The sequence below is a fragment of the Hypanus sabinus genome, chromosome 15, assembly GCF_030144855.1.
Source record: "Hypanus sabinus isolate sHypSab1 chromosome 15, sHypSab1.hap1, whole genome shotgun sequence".
Classification (NCBI taxonomy): domain Eukaryota; kingdom Metazoa; phylum Chordata; class Chondrichthyes; order Myliobatiformes; family Dasyatidae; genus Hypanus; species Hypanus sabinus.
Genome location: NC_082720.1, coordinates 19,776,970 through 19,799,182, shown reverse-complemented (window position 1 = coordinate 19,799,182; position 22,213 = coordinate 19,776,970). Strand labels below are relative to the sequence as shown.

The 22,213-nt window shown below is 46.0% G+C and overlaps 1 protein-coding gene across 2 annotated transcripts in view; it reads left to right on the top strand.

The window, feature by feature from the left end:
- Nucleotides 1-7,226: 7,226 nt before the first annotated feature.
- Nucleotides 7,227-22,213, top strand: part of rmnd5b (required for meiotic nuclear division 5 homolog B) — a 44,995-nt gene continuing 30,008 nt past the window's right edge. For both annotated transcript variants that reach the window (XR_009515826.1, XM_059990083.1), the window contains exons 1-4: nucleotides 7,227-7,862; nucleotides 11,963-12,108; nucleotides 16,593-16,730; nucleotides 19,592-19,692. Coding sequence is in view for 1 of the 2 variants with exons in the window: in XM_059990083.1 (XP_059846066.1) it covers nucleotides 7,724-7,862; nucleotides 11,963-12,108; nucleotides 16,593-16,730; nucleotides 19,592-19,692 (524 nt within the window). In the remaining variant the exon portion in view is untranslated. The remainder of the gene's footprint in view (nucleotides 7,863-11,962; nucleotides 12,109-16,592; nucleotides 16,731-19,591; nucleotides 19,693-22,213) is intronic.

The window sequence follows — 22,213 nt, the reverse complement described above, 5'->3', positions numbered from 1 at the left end:
ACATTGGAAAAGCTTGCATTTACATCATATCATTCATAACTCCTTAATGCCACAAAACACTTTTGAAGACAGTATTACTGTCGAATCAGAATCAGGTTTAATATCATTGTCAAATGTCGTAAAATGTGTTAACTTTATGGCAGCAGGACAATGAAATACATGAAAAATAAATATAAAGAAAAAGTAAGTTACTTTAAGTATCTAGTATATAGTTAAGATAAGTAGAGCAAAAAAAACAGAAATAAAAAAGTAAACAGGAGGAAATCTGCAGATGCTGGAAATAAAAAAGTAGTGAGGTAGTGTTCATGGGTTCAATGTCCATTCAGACATCAGATGGCAGAGGGGGAGAAGCAGTTCCTGAATCATTGACACCTCCTTCCTGATGGTAACACAGGATGTGTCCTGGGTGGTGAGGATCCTTACTGATGGACGTCGTCTTCCAAAGGAACTGCTCCTTGAAGATGTCTTGGATACTACGGAGGCTGCCACCCATGCTGAAATGTACGACTGAGAAATAGTCCTTGTTCCAAAGACACAAATACTATAGTAAATTTACACAAAACAAGCTCCCACAAACTGCAAGTGATGATATGCAGATAATATATGTTACCTTTAGACTGAGGAGTAAATAATTTACCATCTTGCATGTGATCGTTCTCTTCCTCTTCTACAAAGCAGCAATGAGATCTTTTGCAACACATCAACTCCCCCTCTCACAGTTTCCCTAACACCTACCACCTTCCTCCCCCCCCCCCACCTTCTTACCCTGACTTCTCCGCTCCTGATGAAGGGTCTCAGCCCAAAACATCGGCGGGTCACTCTTTTCCACAGACGCTGCCTGGCCTGCTGAGTTCCTTCCGCACTTTGTGTGCGAAGCCAGGTGGGTGGGTAAGATCAAGGGCTGGAGAAGAAAGGATTGTGTGCCAAGTTGAGGCTACTGTCTGGGTGGAGGAGCAACACTTTATATTCTGTTGAATATCCTCCAACCAGATGGCCTGAATCCGGTAAATAAATTCCACCCATTCCCCACTCCGACCTTCTTAACTTCTGATTACTTTCCCCTGGGACCCCTCCTCCTTCCCTTTCTCCTGTTGTTCACACTCTGCTCCTACCAGATTCCTTCCTCTCCAGCCCTTGACCTTTCCCACCCATCATCTTCCATCCTTTCCCTCCCCACCACCTTTTTATTCTGGCATCCTTCTCAGTCCCGAAGGGTCTCAGCCCGAAACAAGGACTGTTTATTAATTTCTGCAGATGTTGCCTGACCTGCAGAGTTCCTCCAGCACTTCATGTGCGTAGATCTTAAATATCTCCCTAGATTTTCACCTTAATTCCCTGGATTAAGACTCACAGGCACAACCAGAGGTCACAGTAATTTAAAGTTCATGCTGGCCAAACCAAGATGTTATATTAAAATATTTAGCCCAAGTCATAGAGTAGAGAACCAGGCCCTTGGGCCCACTGTTGTATGCTGGCCATTGTACACACCCATACTAGTCCCCTTCACTCACGTTTGGTCCTTGGTCTTCTGTGCCCTAGTGATTCAAGTGCTTGCCTATATGTTCCTCAAATGTGAGAGTACGCAAGTTTTGCAACACAACTCATTTCCCTTTCTGGTTTAGGGGTACTCATCCAGGTCAGGTTGATAAAAGTGCCACTTTTCTCTTTTACCATCCTCTCCCGATGGCCCAAATGGAAAGTGCACTACTCAGAAGTGGAACTAATTCGAACAGTTAAAATCTTGAGTCCGCGCTGAGATACCTAATCCAAGCTGAAATGGTGGTGTGATTGTTGCATTTGGCTGAGTCAAGTCAAGTCAACTTTTATTGTCATTTTGACCATAACTAGAATCCAGAGCATTCTCTGGATGCTTTCAAGAAGGAACTAGATAGGTATCTTATGGATAGGGGAATCAAGGGATATGGGGACAAGGCAGGAACCGGGTATTGATAGTAGATGATCAGCCATGATCTCAGAATGGCGGTGCAGGCTTGAAGGGCCGAATGGTCTACTTCTGCACTTACTGTCTATTAACTGCTGGTACAGTGCATAGTAAAAATGAGACGACGTTTTTCAGGACCATGGTGTTACATGACACGGTACAAAAAACTAGACTGAACTACGTAATAAAAACCCAACACAGAGAAAGCTACACTAGACTACAGACCTACAATGGACTGCATAAAGTGCACAAAAACAGTGCAGGCATTACAATAAATAATAAACAGGACAGTAGGGCAAGGTGTCAGTCCAGGCTTCGGGTATTGAAGAGTCTGATAGCTTGGGGGAAGAAACTGTTACATAGTCTGGTCGTGAGAGCCTGAATGCTTCGGAGCCTTTTCCCAGACGGCAGGAGGGAGAAGAGATTGTATGAGGGGTGCATGGGGTCCTTCATAATGCTGTTTCCTTTGCGGATGCAGCGTGTAGTGTAAACGAGCGTGATGGCAGGAAGAGAGACCCCAATGATCTTCTCAGCTGACCTCACTATCCGCTGCAGGGTCTTGCGATCCGAGATGGTGCAATTTCCGAACCAGGCAGTGATGCAGCTGCTCAGGATGCCAACAGCGAGTGCTATCCTACTGCGTTAGTGCATTGTGAGGAAGGGGAGAAGGTGAAGTGATGGCAGTAAAGCTTGAAAATCCTTAGTAAGAATGGAGATTGATTCTCCTAGCTAAGGAGTTTAAAAGTAAAATCACAGGTTCAAGAATTTAAGACTGAGATGAGGAAAAATGTCTTCATTCAGAGGTTGGTGAATCTTTGGAGTCTCTAGATCAGAGAGCTGTGGAGGTTCAGTCACTGAATTCATTCAAGAGAAATTGATAAGATTTTTTTGAGACTAAGACACAGAAATTGGCATAATCTAGGAAAATGGGGCAGAGACATAATAGATTGAATAGGTTAGGACTTTATTCCTTGAAATGTAGGTAACTGAGGGGAGATTTTATAAACGGATACAACATAATGAGGAGTACAGATAGGGTAAATGCAAGCAGGCTTTTTCCACTGAGGTTGGGTGGGATACAACTAAAGGTCATGGGTTAGGGGTAAAAGGTGAAAAGAGGAACATGAAGGAAAACCTCTTTACTCAGAGGGTGGTGAGAGTGTGGACCAAACTGCCAGCACAAGTGGTGGATGCGAGATCAATTTCAAAATTTAATGGATGTTTTGGTAGGTGCATGAATGGTAAGGGTATTGAGGGCTATGGTCCCAGTGCAGCTCAATGGGAGAAGGCAGTTTTGGCATGGACTAGATGGGCTGAAGGGCTTGGTTCTGTGCTGTACTTTTCCATGACTCTACAATTAGTTTTGATCTTGATGAATCAGGAGCACAGTCTATGAATCCTCTATCCGGAAGAGAATATTATGAGAAAGCGCACGTTTGAGCTGAGAAGGTCTCTGAGTTCTAATTTTTAAGGCTATCTGGGCTTGCTTTTCCATCCAGATATTTAACTGCATTCAATGTCCAATGTAAATTTTATTATCAAAGTACATATATGTCACCATATGCACTCCTGAGATTTTTTTTGTGGACAAACTCTGAATCAGGTTTATTATCGCCGGCCTGCGTCGTGAAATTTGTTACTCAATAAATCTATAGCATAATAACCGTAACAGAATTACTGAAAGATCGCCTAACTATGGTGTTCAGTCAGACTGCAAAAGGCAACAAACTGCAAATACAAAAAGAAGAAATAATAAATAAATAAGCAATGAATATCTAGAACACGAGATGAAGAGTCCTTGAAAGTGACTCCGTTGGTTGTGGGAACATTTCAGTGATGAGGCAAATCAAGTTGAGTGTAGTTACCTCTCTAGTTCAAGAGCCTGATGGTTGAGGATTCATAACTGTTTCCGAACCTGGTGGTGCAAGTCCTGAGTCTGTTCTACCTTCTTCCTGATGGCAGCAACGAGAAGAGAGTATGCCTCGGGTGGTGGGGGTCCCTGATGATGGATGCTGCTCTCCTGCGATGGTGTTTCATGCAGATGTGTCCACTGGTGGGAAGAACTTTACCCATGATGAACTGGGCCACATCCACTACTTTTTGTAGGATTTTCCATTCAAGGGCATTGGTGTTTCCATACCAGGCTGTGATGCAGCCAGTCAATACACTCTCCACTACACATCCATAGAAGATTGTCAAAGCTTTAGATGTCATGCTGAATCTCTGCAAACTCCTCAGGAAGTAGAGGGTTTGCTGTGTTTTCTTTGTAATTGCACCTACGTGCTGGGCCCACGGCAGATCTTCCCAAATAATAACACCCCAGAATGTAAAGTTGCTGACCCTCCCCACCTCTGATCCTCCAATAACCTCATGGGCCTCTAGATTCCTCCTCCTGAAGTCAATAATCAGCTCCTTGGTCTTGTTGACATTGAGCAAAAGGTTGCTGTAGGACACCACTCAGCCGGAGTTTCTATCTCTCTCCTGTCTGATGATTCATCTCCACTTTTGATTCGGCCTAAGTCAGTCCTGTCATCAGCAACTTTAAAATCAGAATCAGGTTTAACATCACCGGCATAGGTTGTGAAATTTGTTAACTTTGCAGCAGCAGTTCAAGGTGATACATGGTAATAGAGAGAGAAATGAAAACTGTGAATTACTGTATATTTATTATATTTATTTAATAGTTAAATTAAACAAGTAGTGCAAAAAAAAGGAAATAAGAAGGTAATGAGGTAGTGTCCAAGGGTTCAATGTCCATTTAGGAATCAGATGACCGAAGGGAAGAAGCTGCTCCTGAATCGTTGAGTGTGTGCCTTCTGTACCTCCTTCGTGATGGTAGCGATGGAAGAGGGCATATCCTAGGTGGTGGGGGTCCTTATCGATGGATGCGGCCTTTCTGAGGTACTGCTTCTTGAAGATGTCCTGGATACTGCGGAGGCTGGTACCTAAGTTGCAGCTGACTAATTTTACAACTTTCTGTAGCTTCTTTTGATCCTGTGCAATGGCACCTCCCCCAGACCAAACGGTGATGTAGCCTGTCAGAATGCTCTCCACGGTACATCTACACAAATTTGCAAGTATTTCTGCTGACATACCAGATCTCTTCAGACTCCTAATGCAATATAACTGCTGTCTTGCCTCCTTTATAGTTGCATCGATATGTCGGGTCCCGGTTCGGTTCTCAGATGGCATTCCTCTTGAATTGAGCGATCAGCTTCTGCAGAACTAATGTTACCCTATGCGTGTCACGTGTGTGATGTACAGTACTGCTGCTGTAAAACACTAGTTTTCATTGTATTCTACCCTGCTTCTGACAATAAACGCCAAGCTGCCTAAGACGCAGCACTGTCGGATCAGAACAAAATGACCAGTGCCAAGATCAGATTCGAGGTCACTGCAGGTAGCCAGCGTCCTGATGAAGGGTCTCGGCCCGAAACGTCGACTGCTTATTTCTCTCCATGGACGCTGCCCGACCAGCAGAGTTCCTCCGGCATTTTGTTACATGTTTACAAGTTATTCTGCAAGGAAACATTCGGCCGAAGTGATGCCACAGCCATAGTGAAGACGCGAGCAGCCAGGAGCCCAGAGGGGAGAGAGGGGAGAGAGGGGGAGAGAGGGGAGAGAGGAGGAGAGAGGGGAGAGAGGAGGAGAGAGGGGAGAGAGGAAGAGAGAGGAGGAGAGGGGGGAGAGAGAGGAGAGAGGGGAAAGAGGGGGAGAGAGGGGGAAAGGGAGAGAGGAGAGAGAGGGGAGAGAGGGGGAGGGGGAGAGAGGGAGAGGGGGGTGAGGGGGGAGAGGGGAGAGAGGAGAGAGGGGAGAGAGGGGAGAGAGGGGGAGGGGGAGAGAGGGGAGAGAGGGGGAGGGGGAGAGAGGGGGAGGGGGGAGAGGGGAGGGGAGAGAGGGGGGAGAGAGGGAGAGAGGGGGAGGGGGAGAGGGGACGGGGAGAGAGGGGAGAGAGGGAGAGGGGGGTGAGGGGGGAGAGGGGGGAAAGAGGGGAGAGAGGAGAGAGGGGAGAGAGGGGAGAGAGGGGGAGGGGGAGAGAGGGGGAGAGGGGAGAGAGGGAGAGGGGGTGAGGGGGGTGAGGGGGGAGAGGGAGAGAGGGGAGAGGGGAGGGGAGAGAGGGGGGAGAGAGGGAGAGAGGGGGAGAGAGGGAGAGAGGGGGAGAGAGGGAGAGAGGGGGAGGGGGAGAGGGGACGGGGAGAGAGGGGAGAGGGGGAGAGGGGGAGAGGGGTGAGGGGGAGAGGGGGGAGAGGGGGAGAGAGGGGAGAGAGGGGGAGAGGGGGGAGAGGGGGAGGGGGGAGAGAGGGGGGGAGAGAGAGGGGAGAGAGGGAAAGAGGGGAGAGAGGGGAGAGAGGGGGAGAGGGGGAGAGGGGGAGGGGGGGAGGGGGGAGAGGGGGAGGGGGGGAGAGAGGGAGAGAGGGGGAGGGGGGTGAGAGAGGGGAGAGAGGGGGAGAGAGGGAAGAGAGGGGGAGAGAGGGGAGAGAGGGGGAGAGGGGGAGAGAGGGGGAGAGAGGGGGAGAGAGGGGGAGAGAGGGGGAGAGAGGGGGAGAGAGGGGGAGAGAGGGGGAGAGAGGGGGAGAGAGGGGGAGAGAGGGGGAGAGGGGGAGAGGGGGAGAGAGGGGGAGAGGGGGAGAGGGGGAGAGGGGGAGAGAGGGAGAGAGGGGAGAGAGGGAGAGAGGGGAGAGAGGAGGAGAGGGGGAGAGAGGGGGAGAGAGGGGGAGAGAGGGGGAGAGAGGGGAGAGAGGAACACGCTGACCTCTGACCCCGAACCCTCATTGTAACCACCAATGGGTTGTTCCACTACTGCCAAAAGGGGTGACAGAGTCTCATTATTCCTCAGCAGTTCCGATATTTTTCAGTAAGCCGTCAATAGAAAAAAAACAAGGGTTTAAAATTGTAAGCTGTAATTAATAAACCGGAAATCTTGGCTAAAAGAGCGGCCCCAGGTTGGGTTCCGTCTGGTCCCTCCCCTGCGGCCGAGTGGTACGTCCCCGAGTCCGTTACTTCCTGGTGGACTGTTCCACCCGACGGGGGTGTCTGTGACGTCACGGGCCGTCGCGGGCGGCGGGGGGAGGCGGCCGGGGGGTCGGCGACGCGCACCGGCGAGAATGCAGCGGGGAACGGCCGAGCATGCGGCGGCGGGGTGCGCGGGCGCCGCGTGAATGGGCATCTTGCGGGCCGCGCGGCTTCCGTGTCGCCCTGCGTGGGAGTGGCGGGCCCCGCGGCGGGGCAGCGCTGACAGCTGCTGGAGCCTCCGGCGGGCTGCGGGACACAGCTGTGGCCGCGCCAGCTCCGTCCGCACACGGCCGCCCGCCCGCCCGCCAGCCCTGCGCCCCCAGCCGCCGCCGGACCGCTGGCTATGCTTCCCCTGCGTGGTGCCGCGTTTCCGGCTGTAGCTGTCCGTGCGTGGCCAACCTCTGGGCTCCTTGATGTTACCTGTTAGGCTCCCTGTGTTGCCGGGGCTTATGACTGTGTGACATGGTGTTAAACTTTTAATATCAACTGCGGCCGAGCCTTTAGCGTTGACTCTTGGTTCACCTCTTTTGTTTTTCTCTCTCTCTCTCTCTTCCTGCGTTGTATTTCGACGCCTTGGACCTAATACTGAAGGGTTATCGCTTTGTTTCTACCAGTCGCTGGTTTATCTGCAGGGTTTTCTCCTGACCCTGCATCTGGGTGTTTAATGTGTTTCCGCACCTAGTGTGGGTTCGCTTGTAGTTTCTGCTGGCTGACTCCAACGTACCCCAGCCCTGCCTGTGTGTGTCTGTCCCACTGTGTCTCTGCCCCATGGACCAGTGTGTGTGTGTGGAGCGGGAGCTGGAAAAGGTGCTACATAAGTTCCTGATGTATGGGCAACACTGCGACCGCAGCCTGGAGGAACTGCTACGTTATGTCAGTGGCCTCCGACAGGAGCTTTCCAAAACAGGTGAGAACATGATGGCATCTCTATACGGCACTGATTTGCGTATTGATTGCTTATTCCAAGAATACTGTTTAAAGAACTGCACTTTCAAGCGATTTTTTGGGTATTAAATGACCTTAAGTTCATCTGGAATTATGTCCCACAAAGAGTCACGCAGAAAGGAAAAGTGATGATCCAGCTAATTCTGGAACTTTTATTTTTTTTAAGCAGATGGAATTATTTGACATTGCTAAGCTGGTAACTTGTTATTTTTAATCCTGGAACCCGGAGTTAAAACCTGTTCCTATCTGGAATCTGGTAATTGTTCAATCACTTATCTTATGGGCATCATTCCAGTTCCTAACCAGTGTTCCAAAGTTGGCAGAGATCACTCGACTTGCTCTTATCCCAGCATCTAACTAATTCTACTACAGTACAAGCCTTAATTTAATCAGTGATGCCATTCATACATAGCACCATCATCTCTTGGTGCACAGCTCACCAGCAACATTGCTGATAATTGAATAGGGGCAATCCCCTTCTGTTTATATTCTGCAAATCAGTCATCAGTCTCCAGCTGTGGTAGTGGTGATGTTTTGTGTATCTTTCACATTTTGCTATTCCAAGAAACTGCAAAATTGGTGGGAAAAATGGCAAGGAATTGGGGGCATTTTGGTCATTGATAAGGATTTTGGTTATGGATAAAGATTATAATACGCCCTAGACCATAAACTGACATTTCCGATCCTGTGCTCTTCACTATAAACAATTAAACACTTGTCCTTCATTTCTACTTGTCAATTTTCATTGTATTAAGTTTTTTTTTCAATAAATGGCTCTGCTATTTTGTAAAATTGAGCATTTGATTGCTTTAGAGAAGCATTTACAAATATACGTAGAATAGTGGTTAGCACAATGCTTTACAGTACAGGCACCTGGGTTCAATCCCCACAGCAGCCTGTGAGCAGTTTTTGTATATTCTCCCCGTGGCTGCATGGATTTCTTCCCACAACCAGTGGGTAGGTTAAGTTGGTCATTGTAAATTGCCCTGTGGTCAGGCGAGGATTAAATCGGGGGATTGTGGGGCAGCACAGCTCCGAGGACCAGTCAGACCTATTCTGCGCTCTGTCAGTAAATATTTTTTTAAAAGTTAGTCTTATGGTGCTAAATACATTCTTCATCTGTGTGGGATTTACTTTCTACAGATTTCTAGGTACGACAAATCCCACAAAAACATCACACTTATAGCTCTGAGGTACTGAGTTTTTAATGTTTTGTACTGCTTTTTTAACATGTGTAAGCATTATTCTCAGTTACTGTGCAAACATGATGAGAGAGAATCTTAATAAGGAAATAAAGCAATTCATCTTAAAGTAAAATGGTATTATAAAATGTATCCTGTTTTTAATCACGTTTGTACATCACAACACCCTGCTAGTGAACTGTTCAAAGCAAAATTAGACAGTTGGCATTAAGGATTAAAGCAGATTTAACTTTGGAATTTATTTGTTAGTGTCTCATATGTGGCTTAATCACAGTTCTAAATGATGCTGAAAAATGTCAGAAGATAAATGGAAGAAGAAATAGCCGGTTCAACCCCTTTTGCATGTCCCACCAGGGAAAAAATAAGATTTTGGGCTGATCTTGTACCTTGTCACTTTCCTTCATTTACTCCTCGATCCCTTGATCCTCTCCGCATCCAGAGTAGTATTGATCCCTATCTTAAATACACTCAGCAGCTCTGTCTCCAGTGTTTCTTTCCTAGACAAATGGAAACATTTACTGGGTGGAGAAATTTATTCTTATCTCTGTCCCTAATGGCCAGTCACTAATTTTGAGCCTGTGACTCCCTTGTTTTTAACATCCAGCCAGAGGAAATGTCATTCTCCATTTACCCTGACAAGCCCCAGAAGAATTTTACAAGTGTAATCGCCCTTCTTCTTGGCACAGGAGTACAGGACCGGTCTGCTTAATCCCTCCTTGTTTGACAGACCAGAAATAGTCTCCAGTTCTGTGAATATCTGCTGATTCTTTTGGTAAAATGTCAAATGGGTATAAACATAGAATGAATAGTGGAAGATTGAGTCTTCAGTGAATGTGGCTACCTCTCCCCCCAAAAAAACTTCCATTATTGGCTTTGGACTGTTAGAATTCATATCTGCATCAAAAGTAAATATTAATGGAAGTTCAAAAGCTAAAAGTTCTAGTTTGAATTCTGACTCTTGCTACTCCTCAGCTGCCTTGGGGTGAATGCCCTCTGTTGAAATGATATGATGAATAATGTATTCTGCAGGGGACATTGAGAAGAGCTCATGCTATTTTCTGTATTTAAGTTGTGTGTCTTCTTGACCGATGACTACAATTGTTACTGGAAGTTGGTGCTGTTTTAGATTAGTGAGGCATCCTTGAATCTGTTTTTAGGGGTTGCTACCAGAGAAGGTTCCTCAGTTGTCCCATATTGCTCCTCCTTTTCTAGTAAACAAACACTTGCATTTGTAATATTTCAATGCACTATTTCCAACTGTAGATATGCCATCTACTTGCCTCTGAACGTGAACATCCAAGGTTGTCTTAATACATACAAATGAAAATACCAGCATTGATAGAAGGAAAGAAATTGTGAATGGTTCAGGTTGAAATCCTGATGCAGAGTTCTGACCCAACACGTCAACAGTTTTACTCCTATGACAGATGCTGCTTGGCGTACTGACTTCCTCATGCCACATCCACAGTCTCTTGTGTTTTCATATTGAAATAAAAAATGTACTTAAGAGCAGAAAGCCAGCCATTAAATTCATTTTTCTTTTCTGGGCTGGACGCTTGCGTGCTTCCACAAATTTTTAAGCTTTCTCTGACATTAGATTGTGTGCAGGACTTTAATAAGGGGACCTGACCTGAACTTGTGGCCTCATTAAACACTGTTTGCTCCAAACTCCTATTGCTGTGATAATGGCTTATTATCCAAATTACATCTATTAAGCTTCAAAATAACACTGTTACTCATATAATACAACCTTTTGAAAAATTAAATCTTATCATCCTGAGTGCCCATAATGTAAAGTCCAACTCCCCTTAATTAACTTTGAGCATTCCACTACATTTACAGGTATTTTATCTTGCTATTCCTCTAGAAGACGGCTGCACAGTGACCATAAAGCAGTGGGCTAAGCATGTACCTTTGAGGTACGCCAGTATTGATTGTCAGCGAGGAAGAGATGTTATTTCCAATCTGGAAATGACGTCTGAGTGGTGTCACAACAAGTCTTGCACTAAATAAGACCAGGAGTCGATTGTGGACTCCAGGAAAGGGAAGTTGAGGAGGGAGTACACACCAATCCTCATTGAGGACTCAGCAGTTTGAAGTTCTGTGTCTCAACCCCTCTGGAGATCTATCAAACTGATAGTTACAAAGAAGGCACAACAGCAGCTATATTTCATTAGGAGCTTTGAAGATAATCAGTGCGTCACAAAATTTCTACACGTATAATGTGGAGAGCATTCTAGCTAGTTGTACGGGTGTCTGGTATAGAGGGGCCACTGCACAGGATCAGAGAAAGCTGTAGATTCAGCCAACTCCACCGCGGGCACTAACCTCCGCAGCATCAAGGACATGTTCAAAAGGCAGCATCCATCATTAAAGAACCCCTACCCCACCCCCCAGCCACCCAGGACACATCCTCATTTCATATACTACCATCAAGGAGGAGACAGCAGGAGCCTGAAGGTACTTTTAACATTTCAGGAACAGCTTCTTCCCCTCCGCCATCAGAATTCTGAATGGACGATGAATCCATAAACACTGTTCACTGTTTTTCCTCTCTTTTTGTATTACCTAGTAAATATTTTTTATATATACTTTAATTTATAGTTTTTATTATGTATTACAATGCCCTGCTGCCACAAAGATAACACATTTCACATATGCCAGTGATATTAAACCAGATTCTGATGGAAGGAGCAACCTTCAGCAATCCACAACATTGTCCCGAATTATCCCACTTAGTATCTGTTATACTTTAACAGATTCATTGTGTCAGTACTGAACTGATAATAGAAAGCATTGTATAAAATTACATTTGGACTGAGTGTGAATGGTCTTTACCTTCTATTGTTCTGTTTTCAAGGCCACCTTGATTCGCAGTTGTCTGCAACACTGTCTCTAGTTATGTCACAGTGTTGTAAGAAGATAAAGGACACTGTTCAGAAATTGGCATTGGATCACAAAGATATCCACGGGAGTGTCTCCAAAGTGGGGAAGGCCATCGACAGGGTAAGTAAGAAGTTTTAAGGCATTTTGATACCTACCAGCAGATTAAGGAGGTGTTTCCTCGCCACTTCACAGATCACAGGCAATCAATAAATGCTGACCTCCCAGCTGCAACAAACAAACTGAATTGTTCATTCCTGTAGTGACACAATTTCTATGTTATTATCACTCTATTAAGCAGCTTTACCAGTTCAGTTCCTGGAGGTAAATGTTGCGTTGCCCAAGAACTGCGTACCAGCCCCTGGGTCCACTGGCTCCCAGCGCATCAGCAGCGTCCTGCGTATCACAGGGTTGTCACAGTCGCACGACAGCTTTACCAGACCCTGTGGACCCACCCCAGGCTTGCCGACTGTCGAAGGGTTTGGTCTGATTTCGGGTCGCTGCATGCTTGAGTATCTTTGGCCTTCACAAACATACAGCAACACTTTTATTTTTTGTATGACGATCAGAATAAAAAGAGAGGGAAAAGGATAGCTTGAACGGGATAGGGTAGGAAAAGTGAAGGGCGGCAGTGGAAGGAATCTAATAGGAGAAGAGAGTGAACCATAGGAGAAAGGGAAGAAGGGAGGGATTGCCTCTTCTCACCTGTTTGGACTGAGGAGGGAAGGTGGAGGGAAAATATTTCTTACTGTAAGGAGACATTGATGTTCATGCCATCAGGTGTTGCTCCTCCACCCTGAGGGTAGCCTCGTTTTGGAGGAAACGGGGATTAAAGTGGTTGGTCACTGGGAAATTCTGCTTCTGCCGGGTGGAGCGGAGGTGCTCAAGGAAGCAGCCCCCCAATTTACAAGGGGTCTCACCAGTGTAGAGGAGGCCACATCGGGACCACCGCGTGCGACACAACACCCCAGCAGACCTGCAAGTGAGATGTTACCACACTTTGGAGGGACTGTTTGTGGCCCTGAATGGAGGTGAGGGAGCGGGTAGCCATTCAGCCATTTGCAGGGAGGGGGTTAGTGTGGAGTGACAAATGGATAAGGAAATCACAGAGGGAGAGATCCCCACGTAAAACAGAGATGTGTTTGGTGGAAGGATTCCTTTGCAGATGGCTGGAAGTTATGGAGAATGATTTGTTGGATCCGGAGGTCTGTGGACTGGCAGGTTAGGATAAGAGGAATTCTATCCTTATTAAGGTGGCGGGAAGACAGGGTGGGGGTATGGATGTGGATGCCCGTGAAATGGAGGAGATGTGGCTGAGGGAGGTATCAGTGGTGGAGGTCACTTTTAATTCTTATTCCCATTTCCATCCAGACATGTCGGTCCAAGACCACTTCTTGGGTCACATTGAGGCCACCCTCAGGGTGGAGAATCAACACCCTGTATTTTTGCCACAGGCAGCTGTGGAGGCCAAGTCTTTATGTATATTTAAGGCAGCGGTTGATAAATTCTTGATTGGTCAGGGAATGAGGGGATATGGGGAGAAGGCAGGAGACGGGCAGAGAGGAAAATTGGATCAGTCATGATGAAATGGCAGAGCAGACACACCTGCTCCTAAGAGTTTTCCTTTCTAATCCTGAAGAAGGGTTTCTCCCCAGAGCATTGACTGTTTAGTCATATTCATAGATGCTACCTAACCTGCTAAGTTCCTCAAGGAATTAAAAAATAAAGGCCATAAGATAAAGGAGTAGGGCTAGGCCTGTTGGCCCATCAAGCCATTCAATCATGGTTTCTCTTAAATTTTAAATTCAGAAAATGAAGTTTTAAAGACAACTTTAAAAATACTTTATATTTATTTTTTATTTTACCTATTGGGATGCAGCACCGAACAGGCCGTTGCAGCCTTTCAAGCCTCACCGCCCAGCAATCCCCCGATTTAATCACAGCCTAGTTTACAATGACCCGTTAACCTCCCAACCAGTACGTCTTTGGACTGTGGGTGGAAACCGGAGCACCCGGAAGAAACCCTCACGGTCTTGGGGAGAACGTACGAACTCCTTACAGGCAGTGGTGGGAATTGAACCCGGGTCGCTGGTACTGTAAAGTATTGTGCTAACCACTTCACTATTATGCTGCCCCACGGTATAAAGCACATCTGCATGTTAAAACCAGTTAAAGTATTAATACTGATGAAAGTGTTATCTCTTAGATATTATCCCTCAACTATCAGGCTCCTGAACCAGAGTGGAGAACTTAAAGCATAGAGCATAGAAAGCACATTACAGGCCCTTCGGCCCACAATGTTGTGCCAACCATGTAACCTGCTCTAGAATCTGCCTAGAATTCCCCTACTGCATAGCCCTATATTTTTCCAAACTCCGTATACCTATCTAAGAGTCTCTTTTAAAAAAACCCCTACTGTATCCGCCTCTATCATTGTCACCGGCCGTGCATTCCACGCACCCTCCACTCTGTGTGGAAAAACTTACCTCTGGCATCCCCTCTGTACCTACTTCCAAGTCCCTTAAAACTATATTCCCTTGTGTTAGCCATTTTAGCCCTGGAAAAAGCCTCTGGCTATCCCCACAATCAATGCCTTTCATCATCTTGTACACCTCTACCAGGTCAGCTCTCATCCTCCATCACTCGAAGGAGAAAAGGCCGAGTTCACTCAACCTATTCTCATAAGGCACACTCTCCAATCCAGGCAACATCTTTGTAAATCTCCTCTGCACTCTCTCTATAGTATCCACATCCTTCCTGTAGTGAGGTGACCAGAACTGAACACAGTACTCCAAGTGGGGTCTAACTATGGTCTTATACAGCTGTATCATTACCTCACAGCTCTTGAACTCAATCCCACAGTTACGAAGGCCAACACGCTATACACCTTCTTAACAACACTCAACCTGTGCAGTCAGCACTGTAACTTCACTCACCCCAACAGTGAATTGATTCAGTGACCTATGGACTCACTTTCAAGAATTGTATAACTAATGCTCTCAGTATTTTATTACTTTTCGTTTACTATTCTTATTTTTCTTTTTTTTGTATTTGAGCAATTTGTCTTGTGCACATTGGTTATTTATTCATCCGAGTGTGCAGATTTTTCATTGATTCTACTGTGTTTCTTTGTATTTATTGTGACTGCCCACAAGAAATTAATCAGGGTGGTATATGGTGACATTGAATTGGATTGACTTTACTCCATATACATGAGGAGTAAAAATCTTTACATTACATCTCTGTCTAAATGTGCAGTTTATAGTAATTTGTAAATACTACATACAACAGGACAGTCAATATAACATAGAAATACAGTTGTATCAGCATGATCAGCAAATCAGTCTGATGACCTGGTGGAAGAAGCTGTCCCAGACCCTGTTGGTCCTGGCTTTTATGCTGCAATACAGGTTTGTAGTTTGATAATAAATTTACTTTGAACTTTGAGTGTTCTACCTCCCTTCTCCTGGGAACTGGTGTGAGACTACCTGCCTTTGCGTCAGTTTGACTGGGCCTGGGCTGGGATCCCTGCCCGTGAGTTGGGAATTCTGTGGGAGGTCACGCTTCCCTGTTGAATTCCATGACAAAAGTACAGCTGCTAATGATATAGCAACTTTAAACTAGCGCCCGTGCTGGGAGCTGGGGCTCCTGGCAGCTACTTCCGACAAGGCCTGGTGTTAACACTGGCCTGGGATGAGGATCCCGTTGGGGAAAATTACCACAGTTCTGTTCCTTGGGGAAAATCTGGGGAAGGAGTGAGCAAAACCCAAATGCACAGATTACAAGGAAATCGGGCAGTAGGTAGTTGCCAATTAGCATGTGTTGTCCATTTGAGTTATCAGAACCCGCTCACTAGGGCACTGCTAATGGGCACAGGGAGCTCCAGTAAGATAGCAGTGAGACAGCACACAATGATGAGGGTGGGGAGGGGGGCGGTAGAGAAAAATGGGAACAATTCAGCAAAAATTGTGCAGCAGAAAAAAATGACACAGAAAATTCAAATGAATTAATCGACACAAAAGGAATATTATTTGGGATGGCCCAGAGGGGCTGCAGAGCTGCGGCCTTGAATTGGCAGAGATGGAAAGCTCACAGGCTCTTCCTGTGACTGGGTGGGTTTTCTCCGAGAGCCCCCATTTCATTCCATGGCCCTTTGGTGTGCAAAGCTAGTTGGTTAATTAGTCACTTTAAACTGTCCTTGGTGTCCAGCTGAGTATCAGAATCTGGCAGGAACTGTGGGGCTAGTATTTAAAATAAAGATGGATTAATGTAGAATTGGTGTGTATGGGTGGCTGATCCTTTCTAGGCCGAAAGGCCTGTTTCTGTGCTACATCTCTGAGTCTGATTCTAAAATAATCCTCAAGTACATTTTACCTGCAGGTAGATGGTTTGCTTGGGTAGTTAAAATGATGCTGCATTTTCAGATTGGGCTGCGCTGTTGCTTCGCCAAGTACGCTACATCAGTGCTAGCTCTGGTACCTACTCTGCAGTCGTTCACTCTCCGTTGCTTTTGAAATGGTAGTTTTGCCAGTGAAGGTCGCATAGAAGATGTTGCTTCCTTGAGTTGTTTGGCCTGTTTCTTCTATAAGATCCTGTCTTTTGTGCAGAACTTTGACACGGACGTGAGTGGAGTCGGGGTGGAAGGTGTCTGGGATCTGCACGAAAAGCAGCAGTTTTTGAGTGAGGCTGTGGTGGAGCACCTGTACAGGCAAGGGCTGCTGAATGTCGCCGAGGAACTGTGCCAGGTAAGACCAGGAACTGGCCTGCTCACCAGTGGGGAGGGTTGTCCAGTCATATTGATAGAACGTGAGATCTCTGGTAGGGATAGGAAGGAGAGAGGGACCAGGCACTATTCTGGGTGGACAACTCCAGCCATCGTTGCTGCCATCTTTCCTGGATTTGTCCTCTTACAAACTTGGGAGCAACTATTCAGAGGAATGTTGAAGATTTCAAAGTGATGCTCTTCCAGCATCTTAATCAAATGCCAATAATGTGATGGAAAAACTGCCTGGGTGAGGGAATTGCAGCTCAGGAACCTCTTGCAACATTCATTCTCTTGCATATTCATTCCCCCAAACTGGTGGATTGCCACTGCCCTGAACTGTCCACAGGATTCACAATAATATCTGTCTGAGAACCTCCCAAGCATTGATCACTGAGATGGGAAAAGAAAACAAGTGAATGGAATCATCTCCAAGTTACACCCCATGCTTCCGGAGTTATGTGGGGTGGAACTCCCTCTGGACAGCATGTCGAATGTAGCTTTGAACTATAGGTTGCAGTGTTCCAAACAAGGTGGATCGTCACCTGCCATCTCGGGTGTATTTACTGGTGGGGCAATAAACACTAACCTTACCAGTCTGCCCTCATTCCATGCAAATTAATCTTTACACGACTGCAGCTGGAACTGTCAGCAAGTCCTTGTGCTATCTTGGGTTACTGTAGGAAAAGCTGTAATACGAATTTGGAAGCTCTTTTCTGAGAGGTCTGATTTTGGCAAGTCTTCTTGTAATCACTTTGAGCTGTTCAAAAAAAAAGCGTGGAGGGCCAGGACCTTCTGAACTGCCGTGATGGAAGCAGATCTTCTGACGATGGAGGCACGTTTGCATGGTGCAAGCATGTAGGCAACCTGACGCTATGTGGCAAGGCATGGTTGTGTTACAGAAAGTGCCAAAACATGAAAATGCCAACATGCCAAATGTCGAAACATTTGATGTATTCCCAATACGTGTCACTCATCATCAACTGAAAGACTCAGCTGTGCTGGCTTTATACATACTGTGGCTCTAAGAGCGGGCCGGAGTCCAGGGATACCGTGGCTGATGACTCGCCTCCTGACATCAAGAACCTCTTCATCTACAAGGAATGCACACTGTTTGCCTGGACGAGTGCAGAACCAGCAGCTCTCAAAGAGTTCGACAGCATCAGGGTAAAGTGAGCCTGACCCGGTCTAAATTCCCATCCCTCTTCCATCTGTGCACCGTGAGGGTGGTGCGTTCTGTCTACAAACTGCGTTACAGTTTCCCACCTAGGCTATTCCAACAGCACCTTTTAGACCAGCGACCTCTACCCGAAAGAAGAACAAATGTTTCTGGTTTGTGGGAGCGACAGCTCCTACTCTGAGTTGTACAGTACAGGCTCTTCAGCCCACAATGTTGTGTCAGCCTTTTAACCGATGACAAGATTCATGTAATCCTACTGTCCCACATAGCCCGACATGCTGCTTTCAACAATAGGCTCATCTAAGAGTGACTTCAATGTCCCTAGTTATCTGCCTCAGCCACCACCCCTGACAGTGTGGTCTATGTACTTGTCACTCTGTGTAATCTTTCTTTCCATCACCCTAAGAGTATGTCCTCTCATTTTAGCCGTTGTCACCTTGGGGAAAAGGCACTGACAGCCCACTCTTCCATGCCTCTGTCAAGTTGCCTCTCAGCCCTCTTCGCGCCAATGAGGAAAGGCCTAGCTTGCTCAGCTATTCTGCAGAAGACGTACAAAATTCTGGTAAATCTCTCCTGCACCCTCCCTAAAGCTCCACATCCTTCCTTCAGTGCGATGCGCAGATCTGAACGTACTACTCCACCTGTATCTGTCTAGTGTTTTTGGAGCTGCAGCTTTATTACCTCAAAACTCTTGTCATGTACCACCTTGATTTGGAAATGGACCCCTGATTCTTTAGTACTGGGTCCAAAGCTCAAAAGTTGTTCCCCAGTAGCACTGCAGGATTACCTTCAGCAGGGGGGGCTACAGTAATTCACCGCCAGCTTTTCAAGGATAATTAAGAATGACAACAAGTGATGGCCCTACCAACAACGCCCAGATCCCACGACACTAATTTACCAGGACCTCAAAGCAAGGGTAGACTGATCCCTAATGAGAGCACACCAGCAGAGCAATCTATCGTCGTGGCAACTTGTTTCCGGGACTACTGGACTGCTAGTGCTGTTAATGAAAAATGGAAGCCTACACCCAACCTGCAGCCAATCGGGATGTCCTGTCTGTACTGGGTCTTTTGATATAGTTTCCAGTCTCTTCACTTACTTTGTCTCTTTTCCTCCTCAAGAATTTAACCAATTCCATTGAATGCTAGCCATTTCCATCAAAAACTGTACTTCAGAATGCAACAACTTTCTGTTTTAATCCTCATTTTCATTTTAGTTTCCCTACCAGTTATCTCAAACTGCTCTCCCTGGTTGCTGGCCCAGTGTGAGTGAAGGTGGTTTGTCCCTTGTTCATTGTCAAAACTTTAATGGTGACCACCACCTCTGTTACTGCTCTAAATTGCCAGTCAATCAGTGGGCCAATAGCCTGTGTAAAGGATGACCAATAAATATGAGGTCTCATATGGAACCTTTTATACCACTGACATACTGTGAGGTGCCCAGAACTGGAACCACATTGAAGTCGAGACGAATTCAGCCCACACTTGTAGCCGCTTGCCCTTTCCCATCCATCTTTATATTGTACTACAGCTCTTGGTACCAAATAATTGTATTATTTTGCATATTTCCTCTAAAACGCAGAAATTTAAATACTGTATTTCCTTGTGTGTGTTGATCACTGTGTACTAAACTTGTGGCTAATCCCATTTTCCATCTTTTCCCAGGAATCCGGAATATGTATTGAGCTCTGTCAGAAGGAACCCTTTCTGGAGTTGAACAGGATCCTGGAGGCACTACGGGTGCGAGATTTGAGGCCAGCACTGGAGTAAGTCTTGGTATAAATTTCCCTTCCCATGTCTGGGAGCTCTTGCTGGGAATTTCTGGCTTTCAGCAACCGTGACGGTTTCATTTACTGGAACCGTGGTGTGAAGTACAGGTATTGGGACCTTCTCTTTCGAGATGAACAGTGGTTAACTGATCAGTTTAAAAAATGTGTCAGTGAAAATGTTCTTTTCCTTATCTCTGGACTGTGGGTATTTCTAGCAATGCCAGCAAGGAATCCCTTTTCCCATCTGTTGATCAGAGGATGATGGTGGGCCCTCAACTATGAGCCCCTGCTGTCTTTCTGGAGAAAGTTCCAGGAATTGGGAACCCGCAGTAATAAATGAACAGTTTTTCCAAGTCAGGATGGTGTAAGGGAGGGCCAGGAGACCATCAGAGAAAGGACTTGTTTGCATCCGTTCCTCAAGGTTGATTCAACAAAGACTTCTATACATTTCTGGGGCATGGAAAAGTTTATATAAAATGTGAATAAACCAATTTCATTCCTTATTCTTAATCAGCCTTTTTGACATTTCTTCATTTTAGGAATGGTGATGCTCCCTCTCTACATAAGAAATAGGAGCAGAATTAGGCCATTTGGCCCATCGAGTCTGCCCCACCATTCCATCATGGCTGATCCATTTATCCATTTCCTTCTCAGTCTCAATCTCCTTCCTTCTCCCTGTATCCCTTCACACCCTGACTAATCAATAATTTATTAACCTCTCCCTTAAATATACCCAATGACCTGGCCTCCACAGCCACTGGTCACGAGTTCCTTGCATTCACCACCTTCTGGCTAAAGAAATTTCCCCCTCACCTCTGTTCTGAAGGGATATCCCTCTATTCTGACACTGCGTCCTCTGATTTTAGTCTCCCCTGCTATTGGAAATGTACTACTTTCATATTGACACCAACATGTTTGGGTTCTAGGTATCCTAACTCCATAAGTGTCTGCTCCAGCATCTGCACTGCTTCTTCAGGTTTATCCATATTGACGCAGGTTCTGAGAAGCCCTGTCCTCTCAGTCTGCCACTAGGATGCTGCTTTGTAAGCATTTGACTCCTCTACTCCAAAACTACGTCACTTGGTTATTGAGCTGCAGTATGCAGGCGAGGCTCGGAATTGTACATCCGGCCCTCCTTATCCACGAATTCCGCGTGCGCAAATTCAACCAACCGCAAATCGAGAAAACCCGGAAGTGCTCTTCCAGCATGTTCGAGCATGTGCAGACTTTTTTTTTCTTGTCATTATTCCCTAAACAATGCAATATAACAACTATTTTACATAGCGTTTACATTGCATTAAGTATTATAAGTAATCTAGAGATGATTTAAAGTAGACGGGAGGATGTGTGTGCGCTATTGTGGATCGGGACTGAAAAAAATAGGGAGTTCTCTTACTAAGTAAGTCAGAACAGGTGCATCTGGTATCATTTAGCATTGGTTAGTCAAACATTTGCATTTGTATATAGTATATATTTTACCTTTCTATGCATATAAAACACTTAAGAACATATGTTTCAGCGCCGGGCTCGGGAACGGAAGTTCTCGGGACTCAGGACAGATCACTCCCTAGTGCGCTCTCCACCGTGCCGGGTTGATGTGGAGGATCAAAAACCCAAAACCCAATAATTAAACCACTGCAACACACACACAAAATGCTGGTGGAACACAGCAGGCCAGGCAGCATCTATAGGGAGAAGCTGTCGACATTTCGGGCCGAGACCCTTCGTCAGGACTCACTGTGTTGCTTAGTAATAATTGTAGTTTTCATCGGGGCAGAGCCTTTCTCACTTTATCCTTTAAAGTTGTTCAGATCGTTGACCGACTGTAGCCTTCCGCTTTTCTGATGACTGATAGCGTTTCACCTCTTTCCGATTGCTTTATTATTTACACTTTATTTTCAATCGTGTTCGTGATTATTTTCACGAACAGAAGCTCTGCGAATTCAGATCTCTGACGCTGGTTCCTAATGTTCACCGCGCTGAGACAGGTTAAATAAGGTCTGGGGTTCCGCTGGGTCCTAAGGTCCACTGCATTCGGACAGGTTGAATAAGGGACTTGAGCATCTGCGAATTTTGGTATCCGCGAGGGGTCCCGGAACCAATCCCCCGCGGATAAGGAGGGCCGACTGTATGTACTGAGAGGCTAAGCTTCATGTCTCCTTTTGTTAAAAATCAAGCTCTCTTTCCGCTCTCCACAAACCTATAAACAGCTCCCTTCCAGGGCCATTGCAGTGAGAATATTGCAGAAGGTCGTGGTTTGAATGTGTTGGTGATAGTTGGAGAAATGTAAATGTTTAATATTGTTGATAATATGACTCGAGTGCCAGTACTGGCAGTGTTTAACTGTATTACCATGACGGGATCTTACCCCTACAATATTTTGGTGGTCAGTTGAAAATTATCATGATAACATGTAGATTGCCATTGCTGGCCAGCACTTCCTTGAACTGCAATTGACCATGTCTGCTTGTTCTGTTGCTGGCTGGCAATTGATGATGAGATGGTGATGTTGAATGAA